This window comes from Bactrocera neohumeralis, chromosome 5 (genome assembly GCF_024586455.1).
Source record: "Bactrocera neohumeralis isolate Rockhampton chromosome 5, APGP_CSIRO_Bneo_wtdbg2-racon-allhic-juicebox.fasta_v2, whole genome shotgun sequence".
In the NCBI taxonomy this organism is placed as follows: Eukaryota; Metazoa; Arthropoda; class Insecta; order Diptera; family Tephritidae; genus Bactrocera; species Bactrocera neohumeralis.
This window is the reverse complement of record NC_065922.1, coordinates 23,907,501-23,929,949: the sequence shown is the minus strand read 5'-3', so window position 1 is coordinate 23,929,949 and position 22,449 is coordinate 23,907,501. Positions and strand designations below refer to the sequence as shown.

The following is a 22,449-nucleotide window of genomic DNA, read 5'->3' as shown; positions in this document are numbered from 1 at the left end:
TATGAGCAACACAAAATGTATAAATCACTTGTATGAATGCTCAGCCGTTTTGATGTGTAACTTTAACTGCGTATAACTTTTATAGCAAAGTTTTTATGGAAAAGTCATGCAGACGTTTTTTATAAAGCGGAAAATTTTGTATTAGATTATCAATTTTTCAAATTAGTAGACTTACTTGCCTTATCTCAAAATATGTATCAAAAATTCCCATGTTATATATGGTACATATGTATAGTATGATTTAGGCACGGTTCAAATTGAAAATAAAACGCTTGTTTACATTGGATTGAGGGTTTTAGGGGAAAAACTGAAACTTTCGGGAGCGTTCGTAAAAAAACCATTAACTTGGAAAATATCGTACACCCTAATGTAAACGCGAAACCTATTGTGCATATAGTATGCATGTCATATATAGTATATATAGCTATAGAAGAGGCCTAACTATGTATATTTATGTATGCGTGCTTGTTGTACATTTTTTATTATCTTTCGTTGACAACAATTTAGTTTTTCGTTGCAATAAAGCAGTTTATTTTCTGTCTAGTAGTCTTCTTGAGTAAGCAGATTTTTATTTAAAAATTTTAAAAACAAATGCAAAGCAAACATATTTTTACACATTAAAAAACTTCCGACAAAATGCTTCATAATTATTTTTCCAACAATACAAACTGATTTGTCAATATGTTTTTATTTCATTTTCAATTACATACATAAATATTAATGTATAAATGTATTCTTTGCCACAAAAATCACTTTTGCCTCACGCAACCGTTTTACATTTAGCGTATTTTAATGCTACGTAAATACATACATATGTATGTATTCAAGTATTTATATTTAAGTGAAGTAATCAATTAATTAGCGTTTGCTATAAGCAATCAACGCGCATATTCTAATCTACAAAACTAAGCTTTTACACAGTAAAGGAAAAAGAGCACTTACGTGTTATACATATATGTATGTATGTATGCTATATACGTACATGTTTATTTATGCACTTATTGGTAAATACTAGTTATTGTATTCATGTAAAAATAGCACAAAAACACCAGCAAAATTGCTGTATTTATCAATTAAAAAAAAAAAATTAACCGAAATCTTCGGGAGCTGCTGTGGATCGCTTGTAGATACAAACCAGCTCCGCACGCACCTCGAGTCCATTTACCATTTACCATCTACGTATTTATGCTTTCGCCTGCTCCACTAAGTGTGTATGTATGTACATATACATATAAGTATGTAATTTACTTTGCTGCATCAATCCCTGCACTTACAATTATACTTTCCTTTCACATTTTAATTCAAAATACATATACATATGTATGTATGTTTGATTATTGATAAATCTGCGGCAACTCACTGGGGAAAAAAGAAAAAAAAAATTCGTTGGTTAAAATGTTACTTACAAATTTTCAAAAACATAATTCTTAATGCAATAACTACTGCTTAATTAAGAAAACCCATATCGGGAGATTTGCAGACATTGAATAATACTTTCAGAAAAAAAAATAATACAAAAACAGGCCCTTTGAGTATTTTATTTGCTTCTTAAGCTACTACTTTTGGTGCTAAAACTTCTTTTTTAATTTTTAAATAAAAATATTGCCTTTGTTAAAGCTAAATTACCTTAAAGTCTAGATTTAAAACCTGATCAAATTTGAACCGGATTGGTAAAAAATTGTATTAAAATCTAGATTCAAAATCTGATCAAATTTGACTCGGACTGACAAAAAATTGCATTAAAATCTAGATTTAAAATCTGATCAATTTTGACCCGGACTGACAAAAAAACTGCATTTTTACGTTTTTCTATATTAATCTTTATTATCACCTATAAAATAGGCTTTTGTGTCAATACAAGCACAAATGCACTGGGTGCGCAAAGTTTATATGGATGTGAAATAGTTTCAATCACAAAAATTGTTTAGTTAAAAAAAGAATCAATAAACTAGCATAAAACTGTTTATTTTTGACAATTTACATCTCTAACCTTCTTAAGAAAGCACATTAATTTATTCAAAACATTTAGAAAAAAACTATTATACTCTGTACCAAAAGGTTGTAAGAGTATAAAAAGTGTCGAGAATATGTGCAAGGGTTTTTTAAGAAACATAACTAGTGTAATTAATTAGTGTATAATTTGCTTTTTGAGATCGTAATAAAATATTGAAAGGTAAAGCAAACACGTTTGGTACTAAATTGAATCCAAATCAAGAAACAAAAACCTCAAAACAATTTAAAAAACATGCAAAAATTTCGATTTAAGACTAAACTTCATTATTTCTAAGTGATTTTACCTTTTCATCTTTTTATCGCGCTGAAAACTATTTACTTTTTCTTCTGTGCCGCCAATTCTTCCTCTAACTTTTTTCGCCGTTTCGTCAGCAATGCATTATTGGATTTGTCCAGCGCTTTCACATGCATCTAAAGAAATACAAAAATATAGTAAATTCATTGAATTACTTATTCGCATATAATTTGAATTTACTTTTTCGCTCACCTGATCGTAGTCGACGCGCATTGTAGCCAATGAACGCGTCATTTCCTCCTGCACCTCCGGCCATGTCTCCTCACCCTCCTTGAGCATGCGCCCCGTGCAGAGCGGTGTCTGTGGCACTTGTGTATATTGTGCAATCCATTTATTTCTGATCACTTGTTCGATTGTCAAACGTTTGGTGGGGTCAACATTGAGCATGCCTTTGATTAAGTCCTTGGCTGCTTGACTAACGTTGGCCCATTCCGGGTTGGGAAAGTCATATTGACCGGTGCGTATACGCTTCTTCATGCCGGGTGAAATGGCCAGGCCGTTGTTGCTGTAGAATGGTGGAAAACCGCACAGCAGTATGTACATGATGACACCCAGCGACCAGATGTCACAGCTTTTGTCGTATTTCTCGGGGCCAAGCACCTCGGGAGCTGCAAGTGGGCAGGCATAGATTAAATATTTGTAATCAGATGAAAACGAATACTAGATTAGTATTGAATATCTAAAATGAATCAATTAATTAGTGGAATTCTCAATTCCGTTGCCGGAAATCATCAGTGAATAAGTTAACAAAAAAAAAAAAATATCCTTGTTTGGGACTAAGTGAAGCACTAGTTCTCGCTTCTCTTTTTCGTGTAGAGATCACAAATGCCGTATTTTGGGTCTGGCGCCCGGTTGTAATGCAACTCCATAAAGCGTTAGTTCTTCCCGCATTTGGGTTTTAACCGCAGACATCATGATATTCCCCCAGGGATCAGTCCGCATGACCAGCTTGGCGGGAACTCCAAGGGCTCCTGCTCACCGTGGTACCAGAATTAAGTCTCTGGTCAGACTTCGGAGCCGAAACTAGCTCTGGACTCCATACACATATTACACGCATTCACGCAAGAAGCTAACCCTCATTCCCAGTTAAACGTCTTCGCCGCCTAAACAATTCACGCGCAACGACCCTTTCGGCATTCCATCAGTCCAGCTAATCCCCATACTTTCCTTGCCCGCCCGTCAGCTTTGCAGTTGCCTGCGATTCCGCAGTGGTCTGGAAACTTATCCCAAAGTTATTCGATGCCACTGAGGTTTGGCATTCCTTAACGGGCTTTGAACACACAGTTTATTTTGAGCTTCTAGTAATGTTGAATCTTGCACCACTCCAGATTCAGACAGTTCTTAGAACATTGGCTCTCCTAATTTTACTTTCTCTTCTGCCTCGTTTAATGGCTAGCGATGATTCACTCTACAGACTCGTCAATAATTGTCACAAATTTCGAAAAAAAGAACCTTGTTATTCCATCCAAAATTCGATACAACCCTATATTAATAAACATACCCGACAACTCAGTTTTTGTCGGAACCGGTAGACCGTAATCGTACCTACTTATACACGGTTAGAGACTCACCAACATAATACGGCGTATAGCAGGGGGTCTGTAATGTGTCCTTTACAAACGTCTCCTTTGCGAAACCGAAATCTGTTAATTTCAATATGGCATCCTTATCATTGCTGGTATACAGCAGATTCTCTGGCTTTAAGTCACGATGCGCAATATCTCGACTGTGCAGGTAATGTACGGCAATGCAGATTTCATGCATGATCTGTGCGGCCTCTGAGCAAACAGAATGAAAGACAATGCAATTAAAGTGTGATAAGATAATGTCAACTGCAGCACTTACCACGCTCCGAAAAGTTGCCATCGGCGTTGTCTTGTATGCGCTGAAACAGTTCACCACCTTCCATGCTGGAATAAGCAAAAATTGCAAAATCAAATAAATATTTTAAAAATATATTGCAAGTATTTAATAAAAACAACAACTCACCACTCCATCACGACGAGCAGACATTTATTGCCGCCATATGTGTTCTCGTAGACGTCGATTATGTTGACAATATGCCGACAACCGCTCGCACGCCAATGCAAGTCCACCTCGCGCCTAGCCTTCGGATTGTCCAGCAGCACTTTGAGCGCATACTTTTGTTTGGTTTTGCGATTGGCGCACTGCACCACCTTGCCGTTGATCCCTAGGCCCAACACTTTGTTGGAGATCTCGTAGTCGTCGACGAGCGGTGTCGTCTTCGCTTGCCTCTGTGCGGCATTAGTATCCGCTTTCGTATTAATTTTGAACATATCTTCTTGAGTCACTGCAAAATTGTGGTGAACCTAAATTAATGGCGCTGATTAGATAATAACTTAGTGTAGAGTAGTGGAAATAATGTGACACTAATACCAATTTAATGTGTTTGAAATGTTTGAGTAATCGGCGGTAGGTGACGCTAGCTCTTGTATGTTGACGCTCTCATCGGAAACACTCATCGTTTCGTGGGTGGTTCATGAGCAGATAACACTTGGAAATGTCTGATCTTATCGTCGTTTGTATGCTTATCAAGATTTATCGCATTCCTTTCATCGTTTACACTTTATTCTAATCAATATTTAATGATAAATTGCTGTATTATTGCATAATTTATATCCTATAACTCATTTTGTAGTTGCTTTAGTTAGGTTGTGGAGGCGTTGATGAGTAATAGGTTTTAATCTACTCAAACGAAAATATAATCACCAGTTATATTAGGATATGACAGATCTGTTTTTTTATTGTAGGACTATCGAAAAAAACATTTCCACGTGCGATGGATATGACGGGTTTTTCAATATGGACGCTACAAAAATAGATCGATAGGGACAGCGACGCCGTATTTTTTCCCGCTCTTTTGACATATCTCTTTCAGTAAGGTTTGCCATTTCACCATTTCACCATTTCATGATGGAAAGATATACGATCCAACAACGATTTGAAATTATTAAAATTTACTACCGAAATTTGGAGTCATTGGCCTCAACTTTAAGAGCGCTAAATCCAATTTATGGTCGTCATAATCGTCCTGTCAGATCGACAATTGAGCGTCTAGTGGACTAATTTTAATCCACAGGCCAGTACAAAATGTTCCCGTGCCAGTGAGACAAAGAAGTGCCCGTAGTGTCGAGAACATTGCTGTCGCTGGCTTATCAATTGAAGAAGACCCAAATCATTACACGTCGTTCTCAAGCGTTAGGCATCTCTGTGACGTTGTTGTGGCAAATTTTGCAAAAAGATCTTGGCCTACATCCTTACAAGATCGTATTGACGCAAGAACTGAAGCCGCTTGACCACCAAAATAGGCGTATACTCGTAGTATGTTCGTGAGCAACAACTTGAAAACGATCCGGGTTTTTATCGAAAAGTCATCTTAAGCGATGAAGCTCATTTCTGGCCCAATGGTTTCGAGAATAAGCAAAATATGCGCTATTGGTCAGGTAACAGTCTACACGTACGCTATGAGTCAACATTGCATCTCGAAAAATTACGGTTTGTTGAGGTTTATGGGCTGGCGTCATGGGTCATTGGGACGCACTTCTTCTGTGATGATCAAGACTGCCACGTTACTGTGAATGGAAATCGCTACCGCTCAATGATAAGCGAATATTTTTGCGCCGAATTGGATGATATGGACTTGGACAATATGTATGTGGTTCCAACAGGACGGCGCCACAAGCCATACACCGAATGTCACAATCGATTTATTGAAAACCATGTTTGGTGAACGTGTTATCACAGGAAATGGCTCAGTCAAAAAAACTTTTGTAGCGCTTTTATTGAAAAGCCCGTTACGTTACAGAACCGGATTTACATAGACTCAAGGACAACCTGATCTGGACTTGTTCAATTAAGTTACGCTTGTAAAAAGAATAGATAAAGATTTACTTCCTATATCGATATATGTAACTGTCTTTATGCGCGTAAAGTTCAAATTGACCAGTCCGGGTCAAAAAATTCATTAATTTTGTATTAGCTCAAATCCGATTTAGGTCAAACATACACCATTTTGTTCGACAGCTAATTGTCATTTTGAAGTTAATTTCAAAATGTCACGCTTATGGAAACCCTCGAGCCTATTTACAAACACTGGAGCAGGGGATTTTTTCAAGCTTCTCTTGAGACGAATTTTTCACTAAAAACATCATTTGCCATAGACGGGCACATGTAGTAATCACTTTGTGGCAGTTCTAAGAGTCCCTATCGAGATTTGTGGGCTAGTGTTGTTCTGATGGAATCCAAATCCTACCATTAGGCCAAGGTTGGCCGCTTCTGGGCGATTCCAGGCCTTCTTTAGACGGTTCAATTGTTGACAGTACAGGTCTGAATTAAGAGTTGGGCCGACGGTGTGTAGCTTATAATCGATGATTCTTTGCGAATTTCATCAAGTACATAGCAAAGCCTTTCTAGTTGTCACATCTGGTGTGTCCAATAATAAAAAAGGTTGAAAAATTAATCGATTTCTTTTTACTAGAGCTTGTATTATGTCGGACCAAAGATTGGTACTTCGATCTCGATAATAAATATAACAATCATCTTACAAAATAGAAGTCTTGATGGGTATTCTCGTAAATAGAGTGAGAAACAATATCCGAAGCTTAACATAGTGTGAAAAGGTTAGATTCTTCTTCTTCTTTTTTGGCGTAGACACCGCTTACGCGATTATAGCCGAGTTAACAACAGCGCGCCGTCGTTTCTTCTTTTCGCTACGTGGCGCCAATTGGATATTTCAAGCGAAGCCAGGTCGTTCTCCACCTGGTCCTTCCAATGGAGTGGAGGTCTTCCTCTTCCTTTCCTTTCCCGGCGGGTACTGCGTCGAATACTTTCAGAGCTGGAGTGTTTTCGTCCATTCGGACAACATGACCTAGCCAGCGTAGCCGCTGCCTCTTAATTCGCAGAACTATGTCAATCTCGTCATATATCTCGAACAGCTCATCGTTCCATCGAATGCGATATTCGCCATGGCCAACGCGCAAAGGACCATAAATCTTTCGCAGAACTTTTTTCTCGAAAACTCGCAACGTCGACTCATCAGTTGTTGTCATAGTCCAAGCTTCTTCACCATTTAGCAGGACGGGAATTATGAGTGACTTATAGAGTATGGTTTTTGTTCGTCGAGAGAGGACTTTACTTTTCAATTTCCTACTCAGTCCGAAGTAGCACCTGTTGGCAAGAGTTATCCTGTGTTGGATTCCCAGGCTGATATTGTTGGTGGTGTTTACACTGGTTCCAAGGTAGACGATATTTGAAGTTTAAATTACTCATGAATAACTTATGGGTGAAAAATCCATCGAAAAATAATACATACGCATATATAAATTAAATTGGATCGACCCTATATGAGTTTAGTCTTTTGATTTTTGAGCTTAGGATTTAGTAGATGATTTGAGTAGGAATGAGAGTACATCTTTGACTCTTGTTTTCTTATTTGATTAAAACACGAATAATAATATATTTTTCCAAAAAAAAGGTGATTATTCTACATGACAGAGTATATGCATTTGTCAGCCAGTTCAAGAATACAGTTGTACGTCAGTAGCAGACCACAAGACCTACTCAATATCCACCAATAACCACAATTAATTTACTCGTGCTTCAGCATTGCAATTTAAAGTGATTCAGGTATATCTGAACGTTTTAAAATGGAAATTTTCGGTAAATCCGTTTTGATATTAGTTTTCCAGCAATTCAGTTTTCCGCGGAATCATCGTGCATTCAATATAAATAAATTAATATATGCACATACATATCTACACACATAAATACAATTAATTCATACGTAATTAAGAGACTTAACAAATGAATTCATTTCACATACAGCTCCATCGATATACATATGCATATAGTATGCTTAATCGTGCAAACAAGCCTGTACTCCTGTGGGCAAAAAATAGTAAGACTCTTGATTTAAATTTCGCGCGAAAACCATTCGTCGATATATTTTTTTCTAGGATGGTATTGTACCAAATGTTACATCAAAATAATCATTAGTGTTTAGTATACGCTTGTCTTTTTAAAGAACATAAAGAGCATTCGGCGATTTTTACGATGAGTGAAATTATTCAGCAAGTTCCTTTCAATTTTATGTGCTCAATCAAATTCTGGTGCCGAAACGATCAGAATTTTGGAAAAGGTCTTCGGTGATAATTTTCCGACGCGAGCAAGTGTTTTCGATTGGTACAAATTATTCAAAGAGGGTCGAGAACGCGTTGGCGATGAACAACGTCCAGAACGGCCATCAACATCAACAGATAATCAACTCATGAATAAAATAAAGGAACTGGTGCTTGAGAATCGAAATTGAAAGTCAGAGCTCTTACTGGCATCGTTGGAATATCGGAAGGATCAGTGAAAACCAATCTATTGGTCCTGAGAAAAGTGAAAGCGCGATTGTTTCCAAAATCACTCAATTTTTTCGAAAAACAGCGTCGTGTTGACGTCTGTGGAACGTATTATTACTGGCGATGAGACTATGTAGTACTTATGCTTACGACCCGGAAACAGATGATCAATCGGCCGAATGTCGTGGCAAAGGTAAGCCGAAGTCGCAAAAACCTTATCAAAGCAGGTAAAAAATCAAGGTTATGTTGACGGTTTTCTTCGATTATCGAGGTGTGATGCACTCCGAATTCCTTCCGAACGTCCAAACTGTCAACAAGGAATACTATTTGAGTGTTGTGCGTCGTTTAGGCGAAGCTATTCGTAAAAAGAGGGCGGAATTATGGGCCGACAAATCTTTGTTTTTGCATCACAGTCGCAAACTGCGTTGATTCTTCGTGAGTCCTCTGCAATTTTTCAACGAATATCGCGCCGGAACCACCGTATTCGTCTGATTTAGGTCCGTGTGACTTGTGGCTATTCAACAAACTCAAACGACGAAACTGTTTTGAATCAATTGAAGACATTAAACGTGAATCGCTACGCGCATTGAAGGCTTTTCCAGAATTTGACTTTGACAACTGTTTCGAAGATTGGAAAAAATATTGGCACTAGAGTATTGGGGCCAAGGGGGATTACTTTGAGGGGGACGACATAGGTTTTAAGAATAAATTAAGAGTTTTAAAATTATGAACAAAGTCTTACTATTAGGAGATCCTTTGAGCAATAATCTGACCAAATCAATGCTTAACTTACTTAACAAGCAAATTTTGAGGTTATATTGAACTGACTTTAAATATTTAATATTTTTTGATATATTTATATAGTTTAGATATTATTGCCACATATTTCTTGAATATAAAAAATTAGAGTTGGAGGAAACATTAAATTTAATTTAAAAAAACTTGAGAATACGAAATAAAACAGATAATCATATGTGTAGATCATTGTTGCCACCACTGTCGAAGCGTGACAGGACATCCATTAACTTTTTATATATACATATGTGTGTATTAGTATAAGTAGCAATAAAATCACTAGTTATGAACTAGTTGGTATTGGACCAGTTATTTATGCTGCCCGCGGGCTATGTTTTTGCAGTGCATCCGTCTTAATCCATAAATTCAATTGAGTTCATTTGTACCTTTAGACAGATGTACATACTTATGTAAGTATAACTGTATTTATCATGCATGCACAAAGTACAGTTCTATAAGCAAATTATGCGATTTCAATTGTCTCATTGAATGCAGTCAATTGTTTCGCACAATTATTCGAAAGAAATTGTGCAACACTTATTTTAGCAATAAAACGGTGGAAATTTTTTTCAAGCCTTAACGATCGGAATAATTTCAAACAAGCAGCCGCGTTGAATGCGCCAGCGCATGGCGTGAGCGATGCATTGAAAAGCGGATGGGGAAGCAGCGATAGTTGTATGAAGGTATATAAAAACACATATATACATAGATATGTATGCATAAAAAAGACTTATGCATGTGTCTATGTGTGTCCAGTTCGCTTATGTATATCTACTGGCGCTATTGCAACTCATTCCGATTGCAACAACATTGTTGAACTTTCCAAATGCAGCGCCTACTAATGCGCAATGCAAATTCTAGACGCCTGCGCAAAAAGACCACATTGACAATTAAGCACAAAGCGCCAGAAAAAGCTCTAAAAAAGTAAACTCGATTTTTACCTAGTCATATAAGGCCTTAAAAGTCGACTCTTGTGTTGTTGTGCCAAGGCAAATTTGTAAATTTCAGCAATGCGAAAGCGAAAAGTGAAAAATAACACGAAATGCGGTTCAGTGGCTGCGTCAAATGGAAGTTGAGTCTGATGTATTTGCATTTTTGTGCAAATATTTTACAATGCGTGACGTCATTCTTGTGGCATTTGCGGTTAATTAAATTTAGCATATATTTTAATGAGAAGCGTTTAAATATAGATGCGCAAATATGCATAATATATATATAGACAAATATATACATACACACATATATACTGACTACAACTATTTGAGTTCGAGCATATTAGAATACCATCTGTTCAAAATTGACTCGGATTATTAAAAAATATTCACGTATTTTAATACAAATTTTTATTATCGCCCTCAAAATAGGCTCCTGAGTCGGATATGGGTACTTATATGTATGTATATATGTATGCAAACAAACACACATAAAGATAATAACTATTTGAGCTTGAATATGCTAATATACCATCTTATTAAATCTGACCCGGACTGGTCAATGAAAACTCCACGCAAACCGAATCACGCTTGAAATAGACTCCTAAACTAGATATTTAATTTAAAGACAATAGCTATTTGACCTTGGTATATGAGCATCTGATCAAATTTGACCCGGACTGGTCAATGAAAAATGAGCCAAATATGGATACTTATATATACAAACAAACACACTTAAAGACAATAACTATAGAGCTTGGTATATTAGGACCTGATCAAATTTGACCCGGACTGGTACAATTTTTGCCTTAGATTAGTAAAACCTTTTTTCTGTTCGTGTGAAGTTTGGTTTGCCTATGTCGTGTGTGTTTGGCAGCTTTTTCTTTATGACGCCTAAATTTGTTTGCCGATTTTTACCACAGAAAAGAAAGTCAAACAACGAGTTTGCTTGAAATTTGTTCCCAAAGAACACACGGCTACTGAATCGTGTTTCAGAGGTATTTTGGTAGTCTATTTTATCACACAAGTATTTGAGTGGCACAAAACATCGAATGAGTCGTGTGTGTCATCGATCCACCTCTGTTAATGACCATAACCTCAAAAAGTTAAAAACCAGGGCTTAAAAATCGTACATCAGAAAGACACCAAAGGATCTCAATATCTATTTTGGATCGACTAAACATATTTTGGTTAAAATTTTGTGTATGAAGCGAGTCAATGCTAGACTCTACCGAAAGTCCTGACGTGAACTGGGCGGAAAAGAGATGTTAAACCAGGTAGCTACAGTCAGCTAGCGCATCATTACTGGTGACGAGAAGTAGGTGACACTTTAGCAAATGGCGCCAAAACTTTGCCGTAACCTAAAAAACCAAAATTCGTCGAGGCCACTGAAGGCCATCCCAGACGAGACTTACATATATATGTATGTATACCAAGTGTATGGAAAATTGGATAAGTAATGCTAACATAGGTTCAGCAAGAGCCGATTATGCAGACGATAATAAAGATTTGTGCTGAAATATGAGAAAATATAAAAAAATTTATCAGTCCGGTTTAAATTTGATCCGACGGTGTTTACATACTATACATATATAGACAAGTATTTAAGTTTACAAATTCAAATATTTATATATGTACATATATACATACATACATACATACATATATGCACATACTATGTAATCATTTAAAATTTTAATTAACTGCCCGAGAGTGCCGGTGGGCTCGTTAGCTAGCTAATGTCACTTCTAAACACACACACGCACATACATACATATTAACACTAAACGTCGACTGATAAATATGACAAGAAAATATATGTACATACAAACGTGAAATGCGACAACTTGTTTTTCCTAACCTGTTTTGTCAACGTACCGTTTAAGACCAGTGTGTGTGTGTGTTGTGATTTTTATCGTTCGTCGCAAAATAAACAAAAGCAAAGAAATTTAGAACTCAACCGCAACAAGTGGAGAAATGCTAACAAAAAGCGCACACAATAGCGGTCACATGTGCGCACACATATATACATGTACATAAATATGTATATAACCATATTTGCTTATTATATTTTATATAATTATGTGATGTGTATATCGCCGAGTTTGGTTGATTCTGTCATATCGTGACAGCTGATAACGCCACCAATACGTGATAATGCAACGCTTTAGCCAATTTCTGTGTGCATGGACGACAATAACCCCACATTGTGGTCGACTCTTGGCATTACATGGTGGTGAATATTTTTTTAAAGACACACGTGTCTATATTTGGTATTCAAAGTTTGTCATCTGTCAGACAGCATGCGGAAACGACGTCAGTTTTGTTCCTTCATGCAACATATGATAACGATAGACACAGATTGAAAGGTCGTTGTCGGAGCATTAGCTGTTGATCCATGCGGTATTTAATAGACTTTTTTATACCTGACAAGCGGTCATGCAAAATCAACAAAATTTGGCAGATTTGGTTTACATTGAACGCATATTTTCGATATTTGACATTAGAATTTTGGGATGTATGTGACACCATTGTAAAATATAAACAGGAATAATCGTTAATTTCGACCTCACCGAACTTATAATACCCTACACAATTGACAGGCATATTTTTAGAGCATAACAAGAAAAAAGGGAAGAAGTAGCTAAATACCCTCCCGTTCAATTTCTATGGCAGCCATAAGACTGATGGGACCAAACCGGAGATTGCTTTTTTCATGAAGATATTTAGTCAAATGCTATAGTGGTCCGAAATCAGCGGCTCCAAGTAGCAATGGGCAGTTTGTTGTGGAGAAAAAGGGTGGTGCAAATTTTCAGATTGATATTTCAACAGCTGAGGGACTAGTTCTTGTTTATTCAGACAGACGGACAGAGACTAAATTCAGCTCATCAGCTATTTATATAAAGTTGTATAGAGTCTCATCGCTGGGATTTATAAATGCAAACTTAATATTTTCAGAGTATAAAAAGATATAAAAATCTTTATCTTCGGTTTGATCGGTTTGTACGGCAGTTACATGTTATAGGGATCCGATATTAATAATATGTTCGGTGATTGTAGCGCTATCTTGAACAATAGTTCTTTACAAATTTCGTTAGGATATTTTGTGAAATAAAGAAGCCTTCCTTACAAGAACTTGATTTCGATCGGTCAGTTTGTAGGACAGCAGAAGTTCGGACACTCAACCCAATTTTCGACGATTTTCAAGCATAAATCGGCCGATAAATCTCGGAAGCTACTTGATTCGCCTCTACAAGTCGTTTTCGACATTTCCCACAGAGATGGAAGAAATCGGATAATAACCACGCTCACCTCCCAACAAAGGTTTTGTTGAAAATCACTTTAACAAAAAACGTCGAAACACTAAATTTTACGGAAGTAATTGAGTGACTGCACCCAGCTTTTTTTTTTGGGCGTTCGCCCCTCACCATATCTGCTACTAACGATTTCCATGAAATTCGGTATATAATATTCTGATGACACTAGACGTTCACTCCAATATAAATTTTGTATCTGATGCCTTCTCTGTATAATATATACAGAGCGATTACACAAATGACGAAAAATATAAATGACGGATAATGAAATCTCGTATCACTTTATCATCAAAGTTGACGCCGCTGGCTCCGAATTTCGGTGGTAAATTTTTTTAATTTCGACTCGTTGTTGGATCGTATATCTTTCCAAGATGAAATGGCAAACCTTACTGAAGAGAAATGTCAAAAGAGCGAGAAAAAATATAACGTCGTTGGCTTCCTATCGGTCTAATTTTGTAGCGTCCCTGCTGAAATACCCGTTTGTTGCTGTAATGACCCGATATTGGCGGTTCCGAAAAATAAAAACCTTATTAGAAGGATAAAGACGTGTGCAAAAATTCGAACCGGTATCTCACAAACTGGTGGACTAGTTTATGTACATACATATATACAAACAGACTCAATTCATCACGCTGATCATCATCATGTACCTTATGCGGTTATTTAAGAATGTATCAAGGATTTGTAGCAAAATATTGCTGCCATTAAATCTACAAATCTGGGATCGGTTCGGTTATGTCGACCCGTCTATCATTAAATATTCAAAAATAAGCACCGCTCTCTTCACTAGATAGATATTGTTGCTAGCTCCGACCTTCATAAAACTCTTATCCTACTGTTATAAGAAACTAGCTGATATGTGAAGTCAACTAAGGCAGATCTATTCAACATTTAATTCTTCAACTCTGCATGATTCATTAACTGAGTAAGGGCAGGCAATATTGGAAACTCCTGAGATTAAAGATAAGCGAAATTAATATTTTCTGCTGATGAACTTATAGGATACTCTAGTACTCTAGTGAGAGTTTGAGTACCATAGAAATATCGCCGAAGGAAGATTAGATAAGCTTGTAAAGCTTCTAACGCCCACTTAGGTAGCTCTATAAAAAATTGAATATTTTAGCAATTTTACAGCTGACAACGTAGGAGCCAGATTCCTAAGTAGATCTGCGACATACTACCGCTAGCCCTTTTTCCATAAATTTTCTGCATGAGAGCGTATGTAGAACGTAGGTGTCTTCCCATGAATACATAACATTCTCACATTGTATATAATAATTCTAAATGTATGTACATATATGTATAAAAAATGTATTACCGAATAGATTCAAAAAATCAAAGGAATGTAGTAGTGCGGGTACAAGCCGGGGCGCCCACAAGTAAACTCAAAATTTGCTTTTGAATTTAACGCGCCCATTCGTATTCTATTGGGCATGCTAGCTATTAAAATCATACAAACAAACACACATACAAATATACATAAATATGTTTGCTTTGTACATTTTTTTGTTTGTACTCATACTTATATGCGAGCGCAAGTACTTTTGTTTTTGTTGCTGTTGTCGCAAATGGTACCGTCTAAAAATGTATGGTACGCTTCATTTTTGCGCTGATGGCTCAGCATTTGTTGTTGTTCATTTTGCATAATATGCGAGAATTTTTATTTTTAGTACTATTTGCCAATACTAAAAGGTTTTCATGCACCAATCGACCAACTGACGTCGAAGTAACAATTTTTTTTAAGTATTTTCCAACTTCTTTACTTACTCCATTCGTTGGCAGGTGCGACTTTGCTCACGATTTGCTAAACGCCTATTTATAACATATATACTAAAATTATGTATGTATGTATGTGTGTGTGGCACTTTGTAATCACGCAAGCATTTATAAAACGCTTATCAATTTAGCATTTCAAGTGCCAACAACAATGCGATGAATGTGACTTGTCGATTTGTTTATAATTCAATGAAAATGTGAGTGCCAAAAGCGCGCGTCGTGCACACACATACAAATTAATATGCACATATATACATATGTACATACACACATACTTCTGATATGGAAGTGACTATTTGCTCAACAAATTGTTCGATTATTCCACATTTTGATTTAGTTTTGCAAAATAATTTAAAAGAAAAGTGTGATTTTTTTCAAGTATTTTTAACAAAATCGTGTGATGTTGATGAAAACAATAAAAAACATGAAACATATTAACTTCGGTTGCATCAAAGCTATAATACTTTTCACAAATAGAAAAGGCTCCTTACAAGAACTTGGTTCTTGGATCGTTCAGTTTGTATGGGCGTTATATGCTATAGTGCTTCGATCTGAACGATTTCTTCGAATATTAATCCATTCTTAGACAATAATTCATGACAAATTTTGTGAAAATGTCTAGTCAAATGGAAACGTTTTCCTTTCAGAGACTAGAATCCGATTGTTCAGTTTGTATGGCAGATATATGCTATAGCGGCCCAATGTCAGCGGTTCGCATAAATTAGCAGCTTCTTAGGGAGAAAAAAACGTTTGAAATCTTTCAGATTGATATATCAAAAACTGAAGAACTAGTTCGCGTATCTACAGACAGACAGACGATGGACAAATCCAAACCAACTTGTCACGCTGATCATTTATGATCGGAAATTTGCAGATACATATATTTTAAAAGGTCTGTCTGTCAGCTAAATGTTGAAAGAATAAACTGAGAAAATAAATGAAAATTTATGATTGAAGAACTGAATAGAGAAGGTCCATTCTATATTAGTTGGATCCATGGCATTATAACGGACCTGATTTATTGATAAATGAAGAACGCACCACGACCTTAGGTCTATTGTGTCTGCTCCTAAATCTCAAAGACTCACCTAGCCACAGCATATTGATAAAGTCCAATATTTTATGGGTCTGATAGCGATGAACGATTTGGAAACGTGGATCGAAAGCTTTTGTATCTGCGCCTGCAGACTGTTGTTATCAAACAAGCAGGCGTTCGTCGCACCAGGCAAGAACTTGGCTAGGCCCATGTTGTGTAAATGCTTCTTCACTGTTGACTGTCAAAAATTTGATTAGTAGTCTGAGTTTATAATTTACTACTATTTAAACCTGCTGATTATACACCAACAACAATGCCAGTCTTAAAATCCAACGCAGAACAACTCCTGCCAACAGGTGCTATCTCGGACTGAGTAGGCAATTGAAAAGTAAGCGTTCTCTCTTGGACAGTAGCGATTTGATTTCTTTAAGTGCCGCTTGGCTATCGTTAACTATGGTTATATGTCGATAGTTACGTTGGAGGTTTACTTTTATGCACCGACTTATGACCTGAAAAATGCTCGGAAAACTTCCCATAAGTAAGGGGAGTTTTGCGACCCCTGCGCCGATTCTCTCCGACGTTTTAGAGCCGTCAATGTACCACTTGGTCGTACTATCCCTAAGCAGTAGCTCGACAGTGGAATCATTCCAATCAGCTTTGCTGCCAATGGTAACCTTGAACTTTATGGTGAAAACTTTTGGTTCTGTTGTCTCTGTCGAATGGAACTTGTAGCTGTAATATTTCATCCGCTACGACGTCATTGACGTAGTTCTGTGTCATTTGAGGCAGTGTGTGCTGAATGTTATGTCGATCACTGGATGAAATGGTTGAGCTCTGAGAGATTCGATAGATCGAGCCCTACCGAAGTCTGCAAAGCTTTTGAGGCCCAGGCAACCACCCCATACGTCGCACAATCATGGTGTACAACCATTTAATGATCCTTGGACCTAAGTTCTGCATTAAAGAAAGAAGCAGTTGCTACCAATTTGTTCGAACATCCGTTATAATTAGTTCGATTCGTTACATCGAAGACAGCTAATATATTTGTAAGAGGATTAAAAAGTGGAGAAACACACCATTTTTGAAGTCATATTAATAAATCTAAACATGTGGCAACCTTTGATGCGATAAGTATCATTATTATCCAATAAATATTCCGAACACTTGAAATTTTCAACAAATAAAAATCGTTTAAAAAAGTAGTGACAATTTACAAACATATAGTACATACATATAATCAAACTTATGTACATACACACTGCGTTGAGAAAAACATTCAATGCTGATAAAATTACTCATCTCTCGATTCATTAGAAGAGCGTCAGCACTTTATGTGTAATTTGCGTATTTATTAGTTGAGTTGATTACAAAAAACGGACAATATTTGTATTTGTAAATGATCCAGAGCAAAGCGCAAATATGCGGAAATGTAATAATTTGCTAACACGATGCAGATTAATTGAAACTTATGTAAATGCACGCGTGAGCTTTTGTGTGTAACGAAGTGTACTCGAATGGAAGAAAGTTTACAAACAATCAGGTTATTTAATTAAGTACGTCAGAACGTTGAAAAATCAACAGCTTTATTATAAAGTTATACACTAAGTTCAAGATTGCGATCAGCAGATGTAAAAACCGTTATTGAGAAAGTTTAAAACAGAGAGAAAAATGTTTGGCACGACGGATTTTCAATGACATTCAGTTATATATAATATATGTACATATATCCGATATGTTTAATACATACATATTTCTATTCTTCATGATCTATTCTTCCACAAACGACCGGTCCGCTATACCGAAAGAGAAAATTGCATCTAGAGCAACAGGTCATTCCAAAACTATAGACCTGAATCGCATTAGACCGATCACCCTTGGCTATTTAAGCGATCAGGGATAAATTTATTAGTGTTGAAATTTTCATAATGCAGTTATAACCGGTAAATTAGGTACGGGTAAAAAACATTATCAGTTCACTAACCCTATCTTTTCAAAAGCCTTCTGTTGCCTTCCTACACATGCTTAACAGACTCTAATCTCTTTTCTTAATCAAAAAATATGTGATTTTAGATAATCACATTCACAGACATCCATACATATGTATGTACATACATATGTACTCATGCATTTTTCGTATGTAAATAAACGCTTCTTTTCAGAGATCAGCTAATCTGACAAAAGCAAATATTTTTCTTAAAAAATACAGCACAAATAAAAAAGTTAAAATTTCCTGTTTACTCGTAATGAAATGAGTTTGCAAAAAATAGTTTGAAAATCTTCCATATTAGCGATAGGCGGATTATGTGTTCAGATTTTGAATATATGTATGTATGCCTGTACAAATGTATTTAAATGTCCTGCACGTGAGTAAATTTGTTTTCAAAAACAAATTTCATTTAATTAAAGCTCAGCAAGAAAATTGATGATAAAGCAAAGTTGTTTTAAAACTAATGAAATCGAGTTTTTTCAATCAACCAGCTGATGAGATTATGGCTAAATAAATTTTAGAAACGCTGGTCTATGTAAAAATTTTCTCTATCTACAAGTTTTTTAAAATTTTGGTTAGAAACTAGAAAATAAAAACTAGAAAAATAATCAATTTCGGCACCACCGAAGCTATAATATCACATTTCATACAAAGACTTGATTTTGATCGATCAGTTTGTATGGCAGCTATAGACGCTAGTGATTCGATCTGAACAATTTGTTGGGATATTATAACGTTGCCTTGGAAAATAACAAATTTCATGAAGATATCTTGTCAAATAAAAAAGTTTTCCATAGAAGGACTTGTTTTAGATCGGTCAGTTTGTATGGCAGCAATAAGCTATATATCCGTTGTTCCGAGAAATGAGAAGTTTTTTTGGAAAAAAAGTGGTGTGAAGTATTTAAGATCGATATCTCAAAAAAGGGACTATTTCATAGATCCGGTTCAGGTAAACAATTTTTTTCCAACGAAATGAGAAGCAGCTGATTCCAATTAGTACTTCTGAATGCCATTGACATATATGACACTTTCAATAATTTACAGCAATTTACATTAATTAACTATAATTAATTTAAATTTAAAATTTGTTTTTGCTACAACATGTGTATAATAATATATTTACATAAAGTTTAGAACTTTCGGCGTTAAGTTTACATCAAGTCGAGCTATGTAAATATTGCGATTATAAATTTATTTGCAATTAAAATTAATGCAATATCATGAGTGCAAATTAATATGAAAAGCGCATATTTAATAACGTGACTAACACTTTGGCTCAATTGTTTTCTTCGCTGTGGATTCATAATTTGAATTGTAAACTCAGCGGAAGTTAAAAATTTACGTCACGGGAATATCATTTATTCTTTTCATTTGTTTGGTTTCAACTAGATCGCAATTAGTATGAAGTCTATGAGGTGCTAAAAAAATTTCGTATTTGCTTAATAACTGTATTTATTTCTAAAACAATATTTATCTTCATGGGCGATGAGATTTAACTAAATATTTGTTTATATTATTTAAACAATTAAATTTAAAAAAACAAGATTTTGAAATTTAGAGAAAATTACGCTGATAACATTTGCGCGTACAAACGCACACACGCCCACATTTATAAATGTTTATAAATAAGTTTGGCGCAAATTTTGCTCTTAAAAGCCCACACAGTGCTTTGCACGCATTTACTTTTTTGTTATTAAAACTTTGCCAATAAATGCTTTTGTTTACATACATTCCACATAAATTATTTTACGCTGTCAAATTCACGTTTGCTTTCATCTGCCTGCCTTTGTGCGCTAACAACAAGTGAAGCGTCCGTAACTTAATCTGAACAGTAGATTTAATATAGCGATGATGATTTATCCAGCGTGCGCCGGGAGATAACTTAGTGCCAGCTAATCTACTTCTAATGTGGCGTTGGTGCTCATTCTTGTTAAAACAAAACATTATGCATTTTAGTGGGTTCTGTCTGGAATTTTACATATTATATGTATATGTATGTATGTATGTAAATATACACATAAATCTACATAGTTTATTATTTTATGAGTTACACCAGTGTTTCACCGCATGCCTGCACCATGAGCCTCTTGACCACTGCTGCGTCGCAGTCGCGTCGCTCTTCATTAATTACCTAACCAAACGCGTCGTCGTCGTCGTCGCTGCAAAGTACGCAGTTCCGCCCGAACGTGTGCGCTAGCATTAATGCACATGTACACAATTACGAACATAGATAACGTACATGCACACACTTATATACATACATATGTATATGTATATGAATATACAACATTTGTATCTGAGGGGCACATACCTATTGAATATGTGGTAATCACCATATAACCACAACAGCAATACCAGCTGCCGATGAAATTTCAACGAGAGCATTTTGTTTGTTTTTCTTATTGAATACTATGTGCTAAGCGCTTATGGTGATCTTATTTCAACTCTTTTTTCTATTATTAAAAGAAATTAAATTCTACATTCTTAATTCAATTAGCTTAATTTGAAAGTAGATAGTATGTTTGGTTAGTACAATTCGTCTCTAAAAAAAGTCTTGCACTAAAAATTATATGCTTAATGCTATCACTTACTAACACATATTCATATATAATACATATGTATGTACATATATAATATATTGAAAACAAAACCTTGAATAGGTTTGTGGTGTATATAGCCAGTAAATTGTTGTCTATTCTGCTAGACACTGTAAATCAACCAACTAACCAATTAGGTATTATTACACCGTCGACCGATAGACCTAAAAACAAGGGCAGTAGGCAGGCAGACAGGCAAGCGGCCAACTTAGCTAACCGTTTTCGAATACGTTCAATGAATCATACACGTACCCGTAATGCTTGTCTGCCTTTTAAAACGCACCGACCGACCTTCCCTTCCAGCGTTTCGACTATCTCACCGTACATGCGTCCACCGATTTTTCATTATTTCACAAGTTTTACAATTTTAAACTCACAATCGTTTTATTTGCGCTGATGCAGTATTTAACATACCTTGTTTTTGTAAATGCTTTACACGTTTCACTTTTCTTTATTTCACTATTTATATTGGTTGAATTTTGTAAAGGTACAAAATGGCTGAAACCAAAAGAAAAACAATTACCGAGATGCGCTTTGGCTTGGTTTAGTATATTAAAAAAATTTCCACAGTATCGGCGAGATGCAGATACTCGCACGGCTTGTCACACACCAACAATAAAGGCAAAACTGTCTAATTGGAGGCAGCATTCAAGTGCTAGTGTCAAAGTGCCACTGCTGCCAACCTTTTTGTATTTCCATGATTTGACAAGTGCTTACACCGGATACGGCGTGAAAAGGGAAATGAAAAATATTTTGGAAGTGTTAATTAATAATAAAATAATATAATTTTTTAATAAAACATTGACAACGATATTAGAATGCAGGAAAACAATTCAATATTTGCATTTGATTGAAATAACACTTATTATTTTTAAAAATCATTTACGTGGCGGTGAATTTAAATCACTCTTTGAAGCATACAACAGGAACAATTGGACCTATAACTAGCTGGAAATAGCTTGCATATAGCATTTGCTAGCTATTTTATTAATACAAAAAATGGCGTTTGATGTGCTAATTACGAGCACTTCGTCTGGAGTTCTTCCGGAGTGCCGGAGTGTAAACAAGTTCTGCTGGTCTTTTACGAAAGAAATTGGATTTACTTATGTATATCCGACCAAAGATTATCAGTGAAACAGCATAAATGTTTAGTTCACAAGGATCCAGTGTTTGAGACATTGTGGAAAGATTGTGATAATTACTCCTGCCACAAATTCTGTTACAGGTTAAGGCCGTTGTGAAATTGAAATTACAATCCAATACATTTGTAATTAAAGTTAATTTTCGATTTCGAAATTATTCTCCTTTGCTTCCACACAAACTCTCAAACGATTTG

The 22,449-nt window shown here is 35.9% G+C and overlaps 1 protein-coding gene across 8 annotated transcripts; it reads right to left on the bottom strand.

Moving 5' to 3' along the window:
• Positions 1 to 669: 669 nt before the first annotated feature.
• On the bottom strand, positions 670 to 21,749 carry LOC126758096 (MAP kinase-activated protein kinase 2). Of its 8 annotated transcripts, none has more exons than XM_050472122.1 (7): positions 21,528 to 21,749; positions 4,298 to 4,638; positions 4,154 to 4,218; positions 3,880 to 4,086; positions 2,489 to 2,916; positions 2,298 to 2,424; positions 670 to 1,359 (listed from the first exon to the last, which is right to left on the bottom strand). In XM_050472122.1, exons 2-6 carry the CDS (start codon positions 4,603 to 4,605, stop codon positions 2,329 to 2,331), a joined length of 1,104 nt encoding a protein of 367 aa, XP_050328079.1. In that variant the 5' UTR covers positions 4,606 to 4,638; positions 21,528 to 21,749; the 3' UTR covers positions 670 to 1,359; positions 2,298 to 2,328. The 8 variants fall into 8 exon arrangements, with proteins under 8 accessions (XP_050328079.1, XP_050328080.1, XP_050328081.1 ...); XM_050472123.1 differs by having other exon boundaries at positions 4,298 to 4,619; XM_050472124.1 differs by having other exon boundaries at positions 21,637 to 21,749.
• Positions 21,750 to 22,449: the final 700 nt, after the last annotated feature.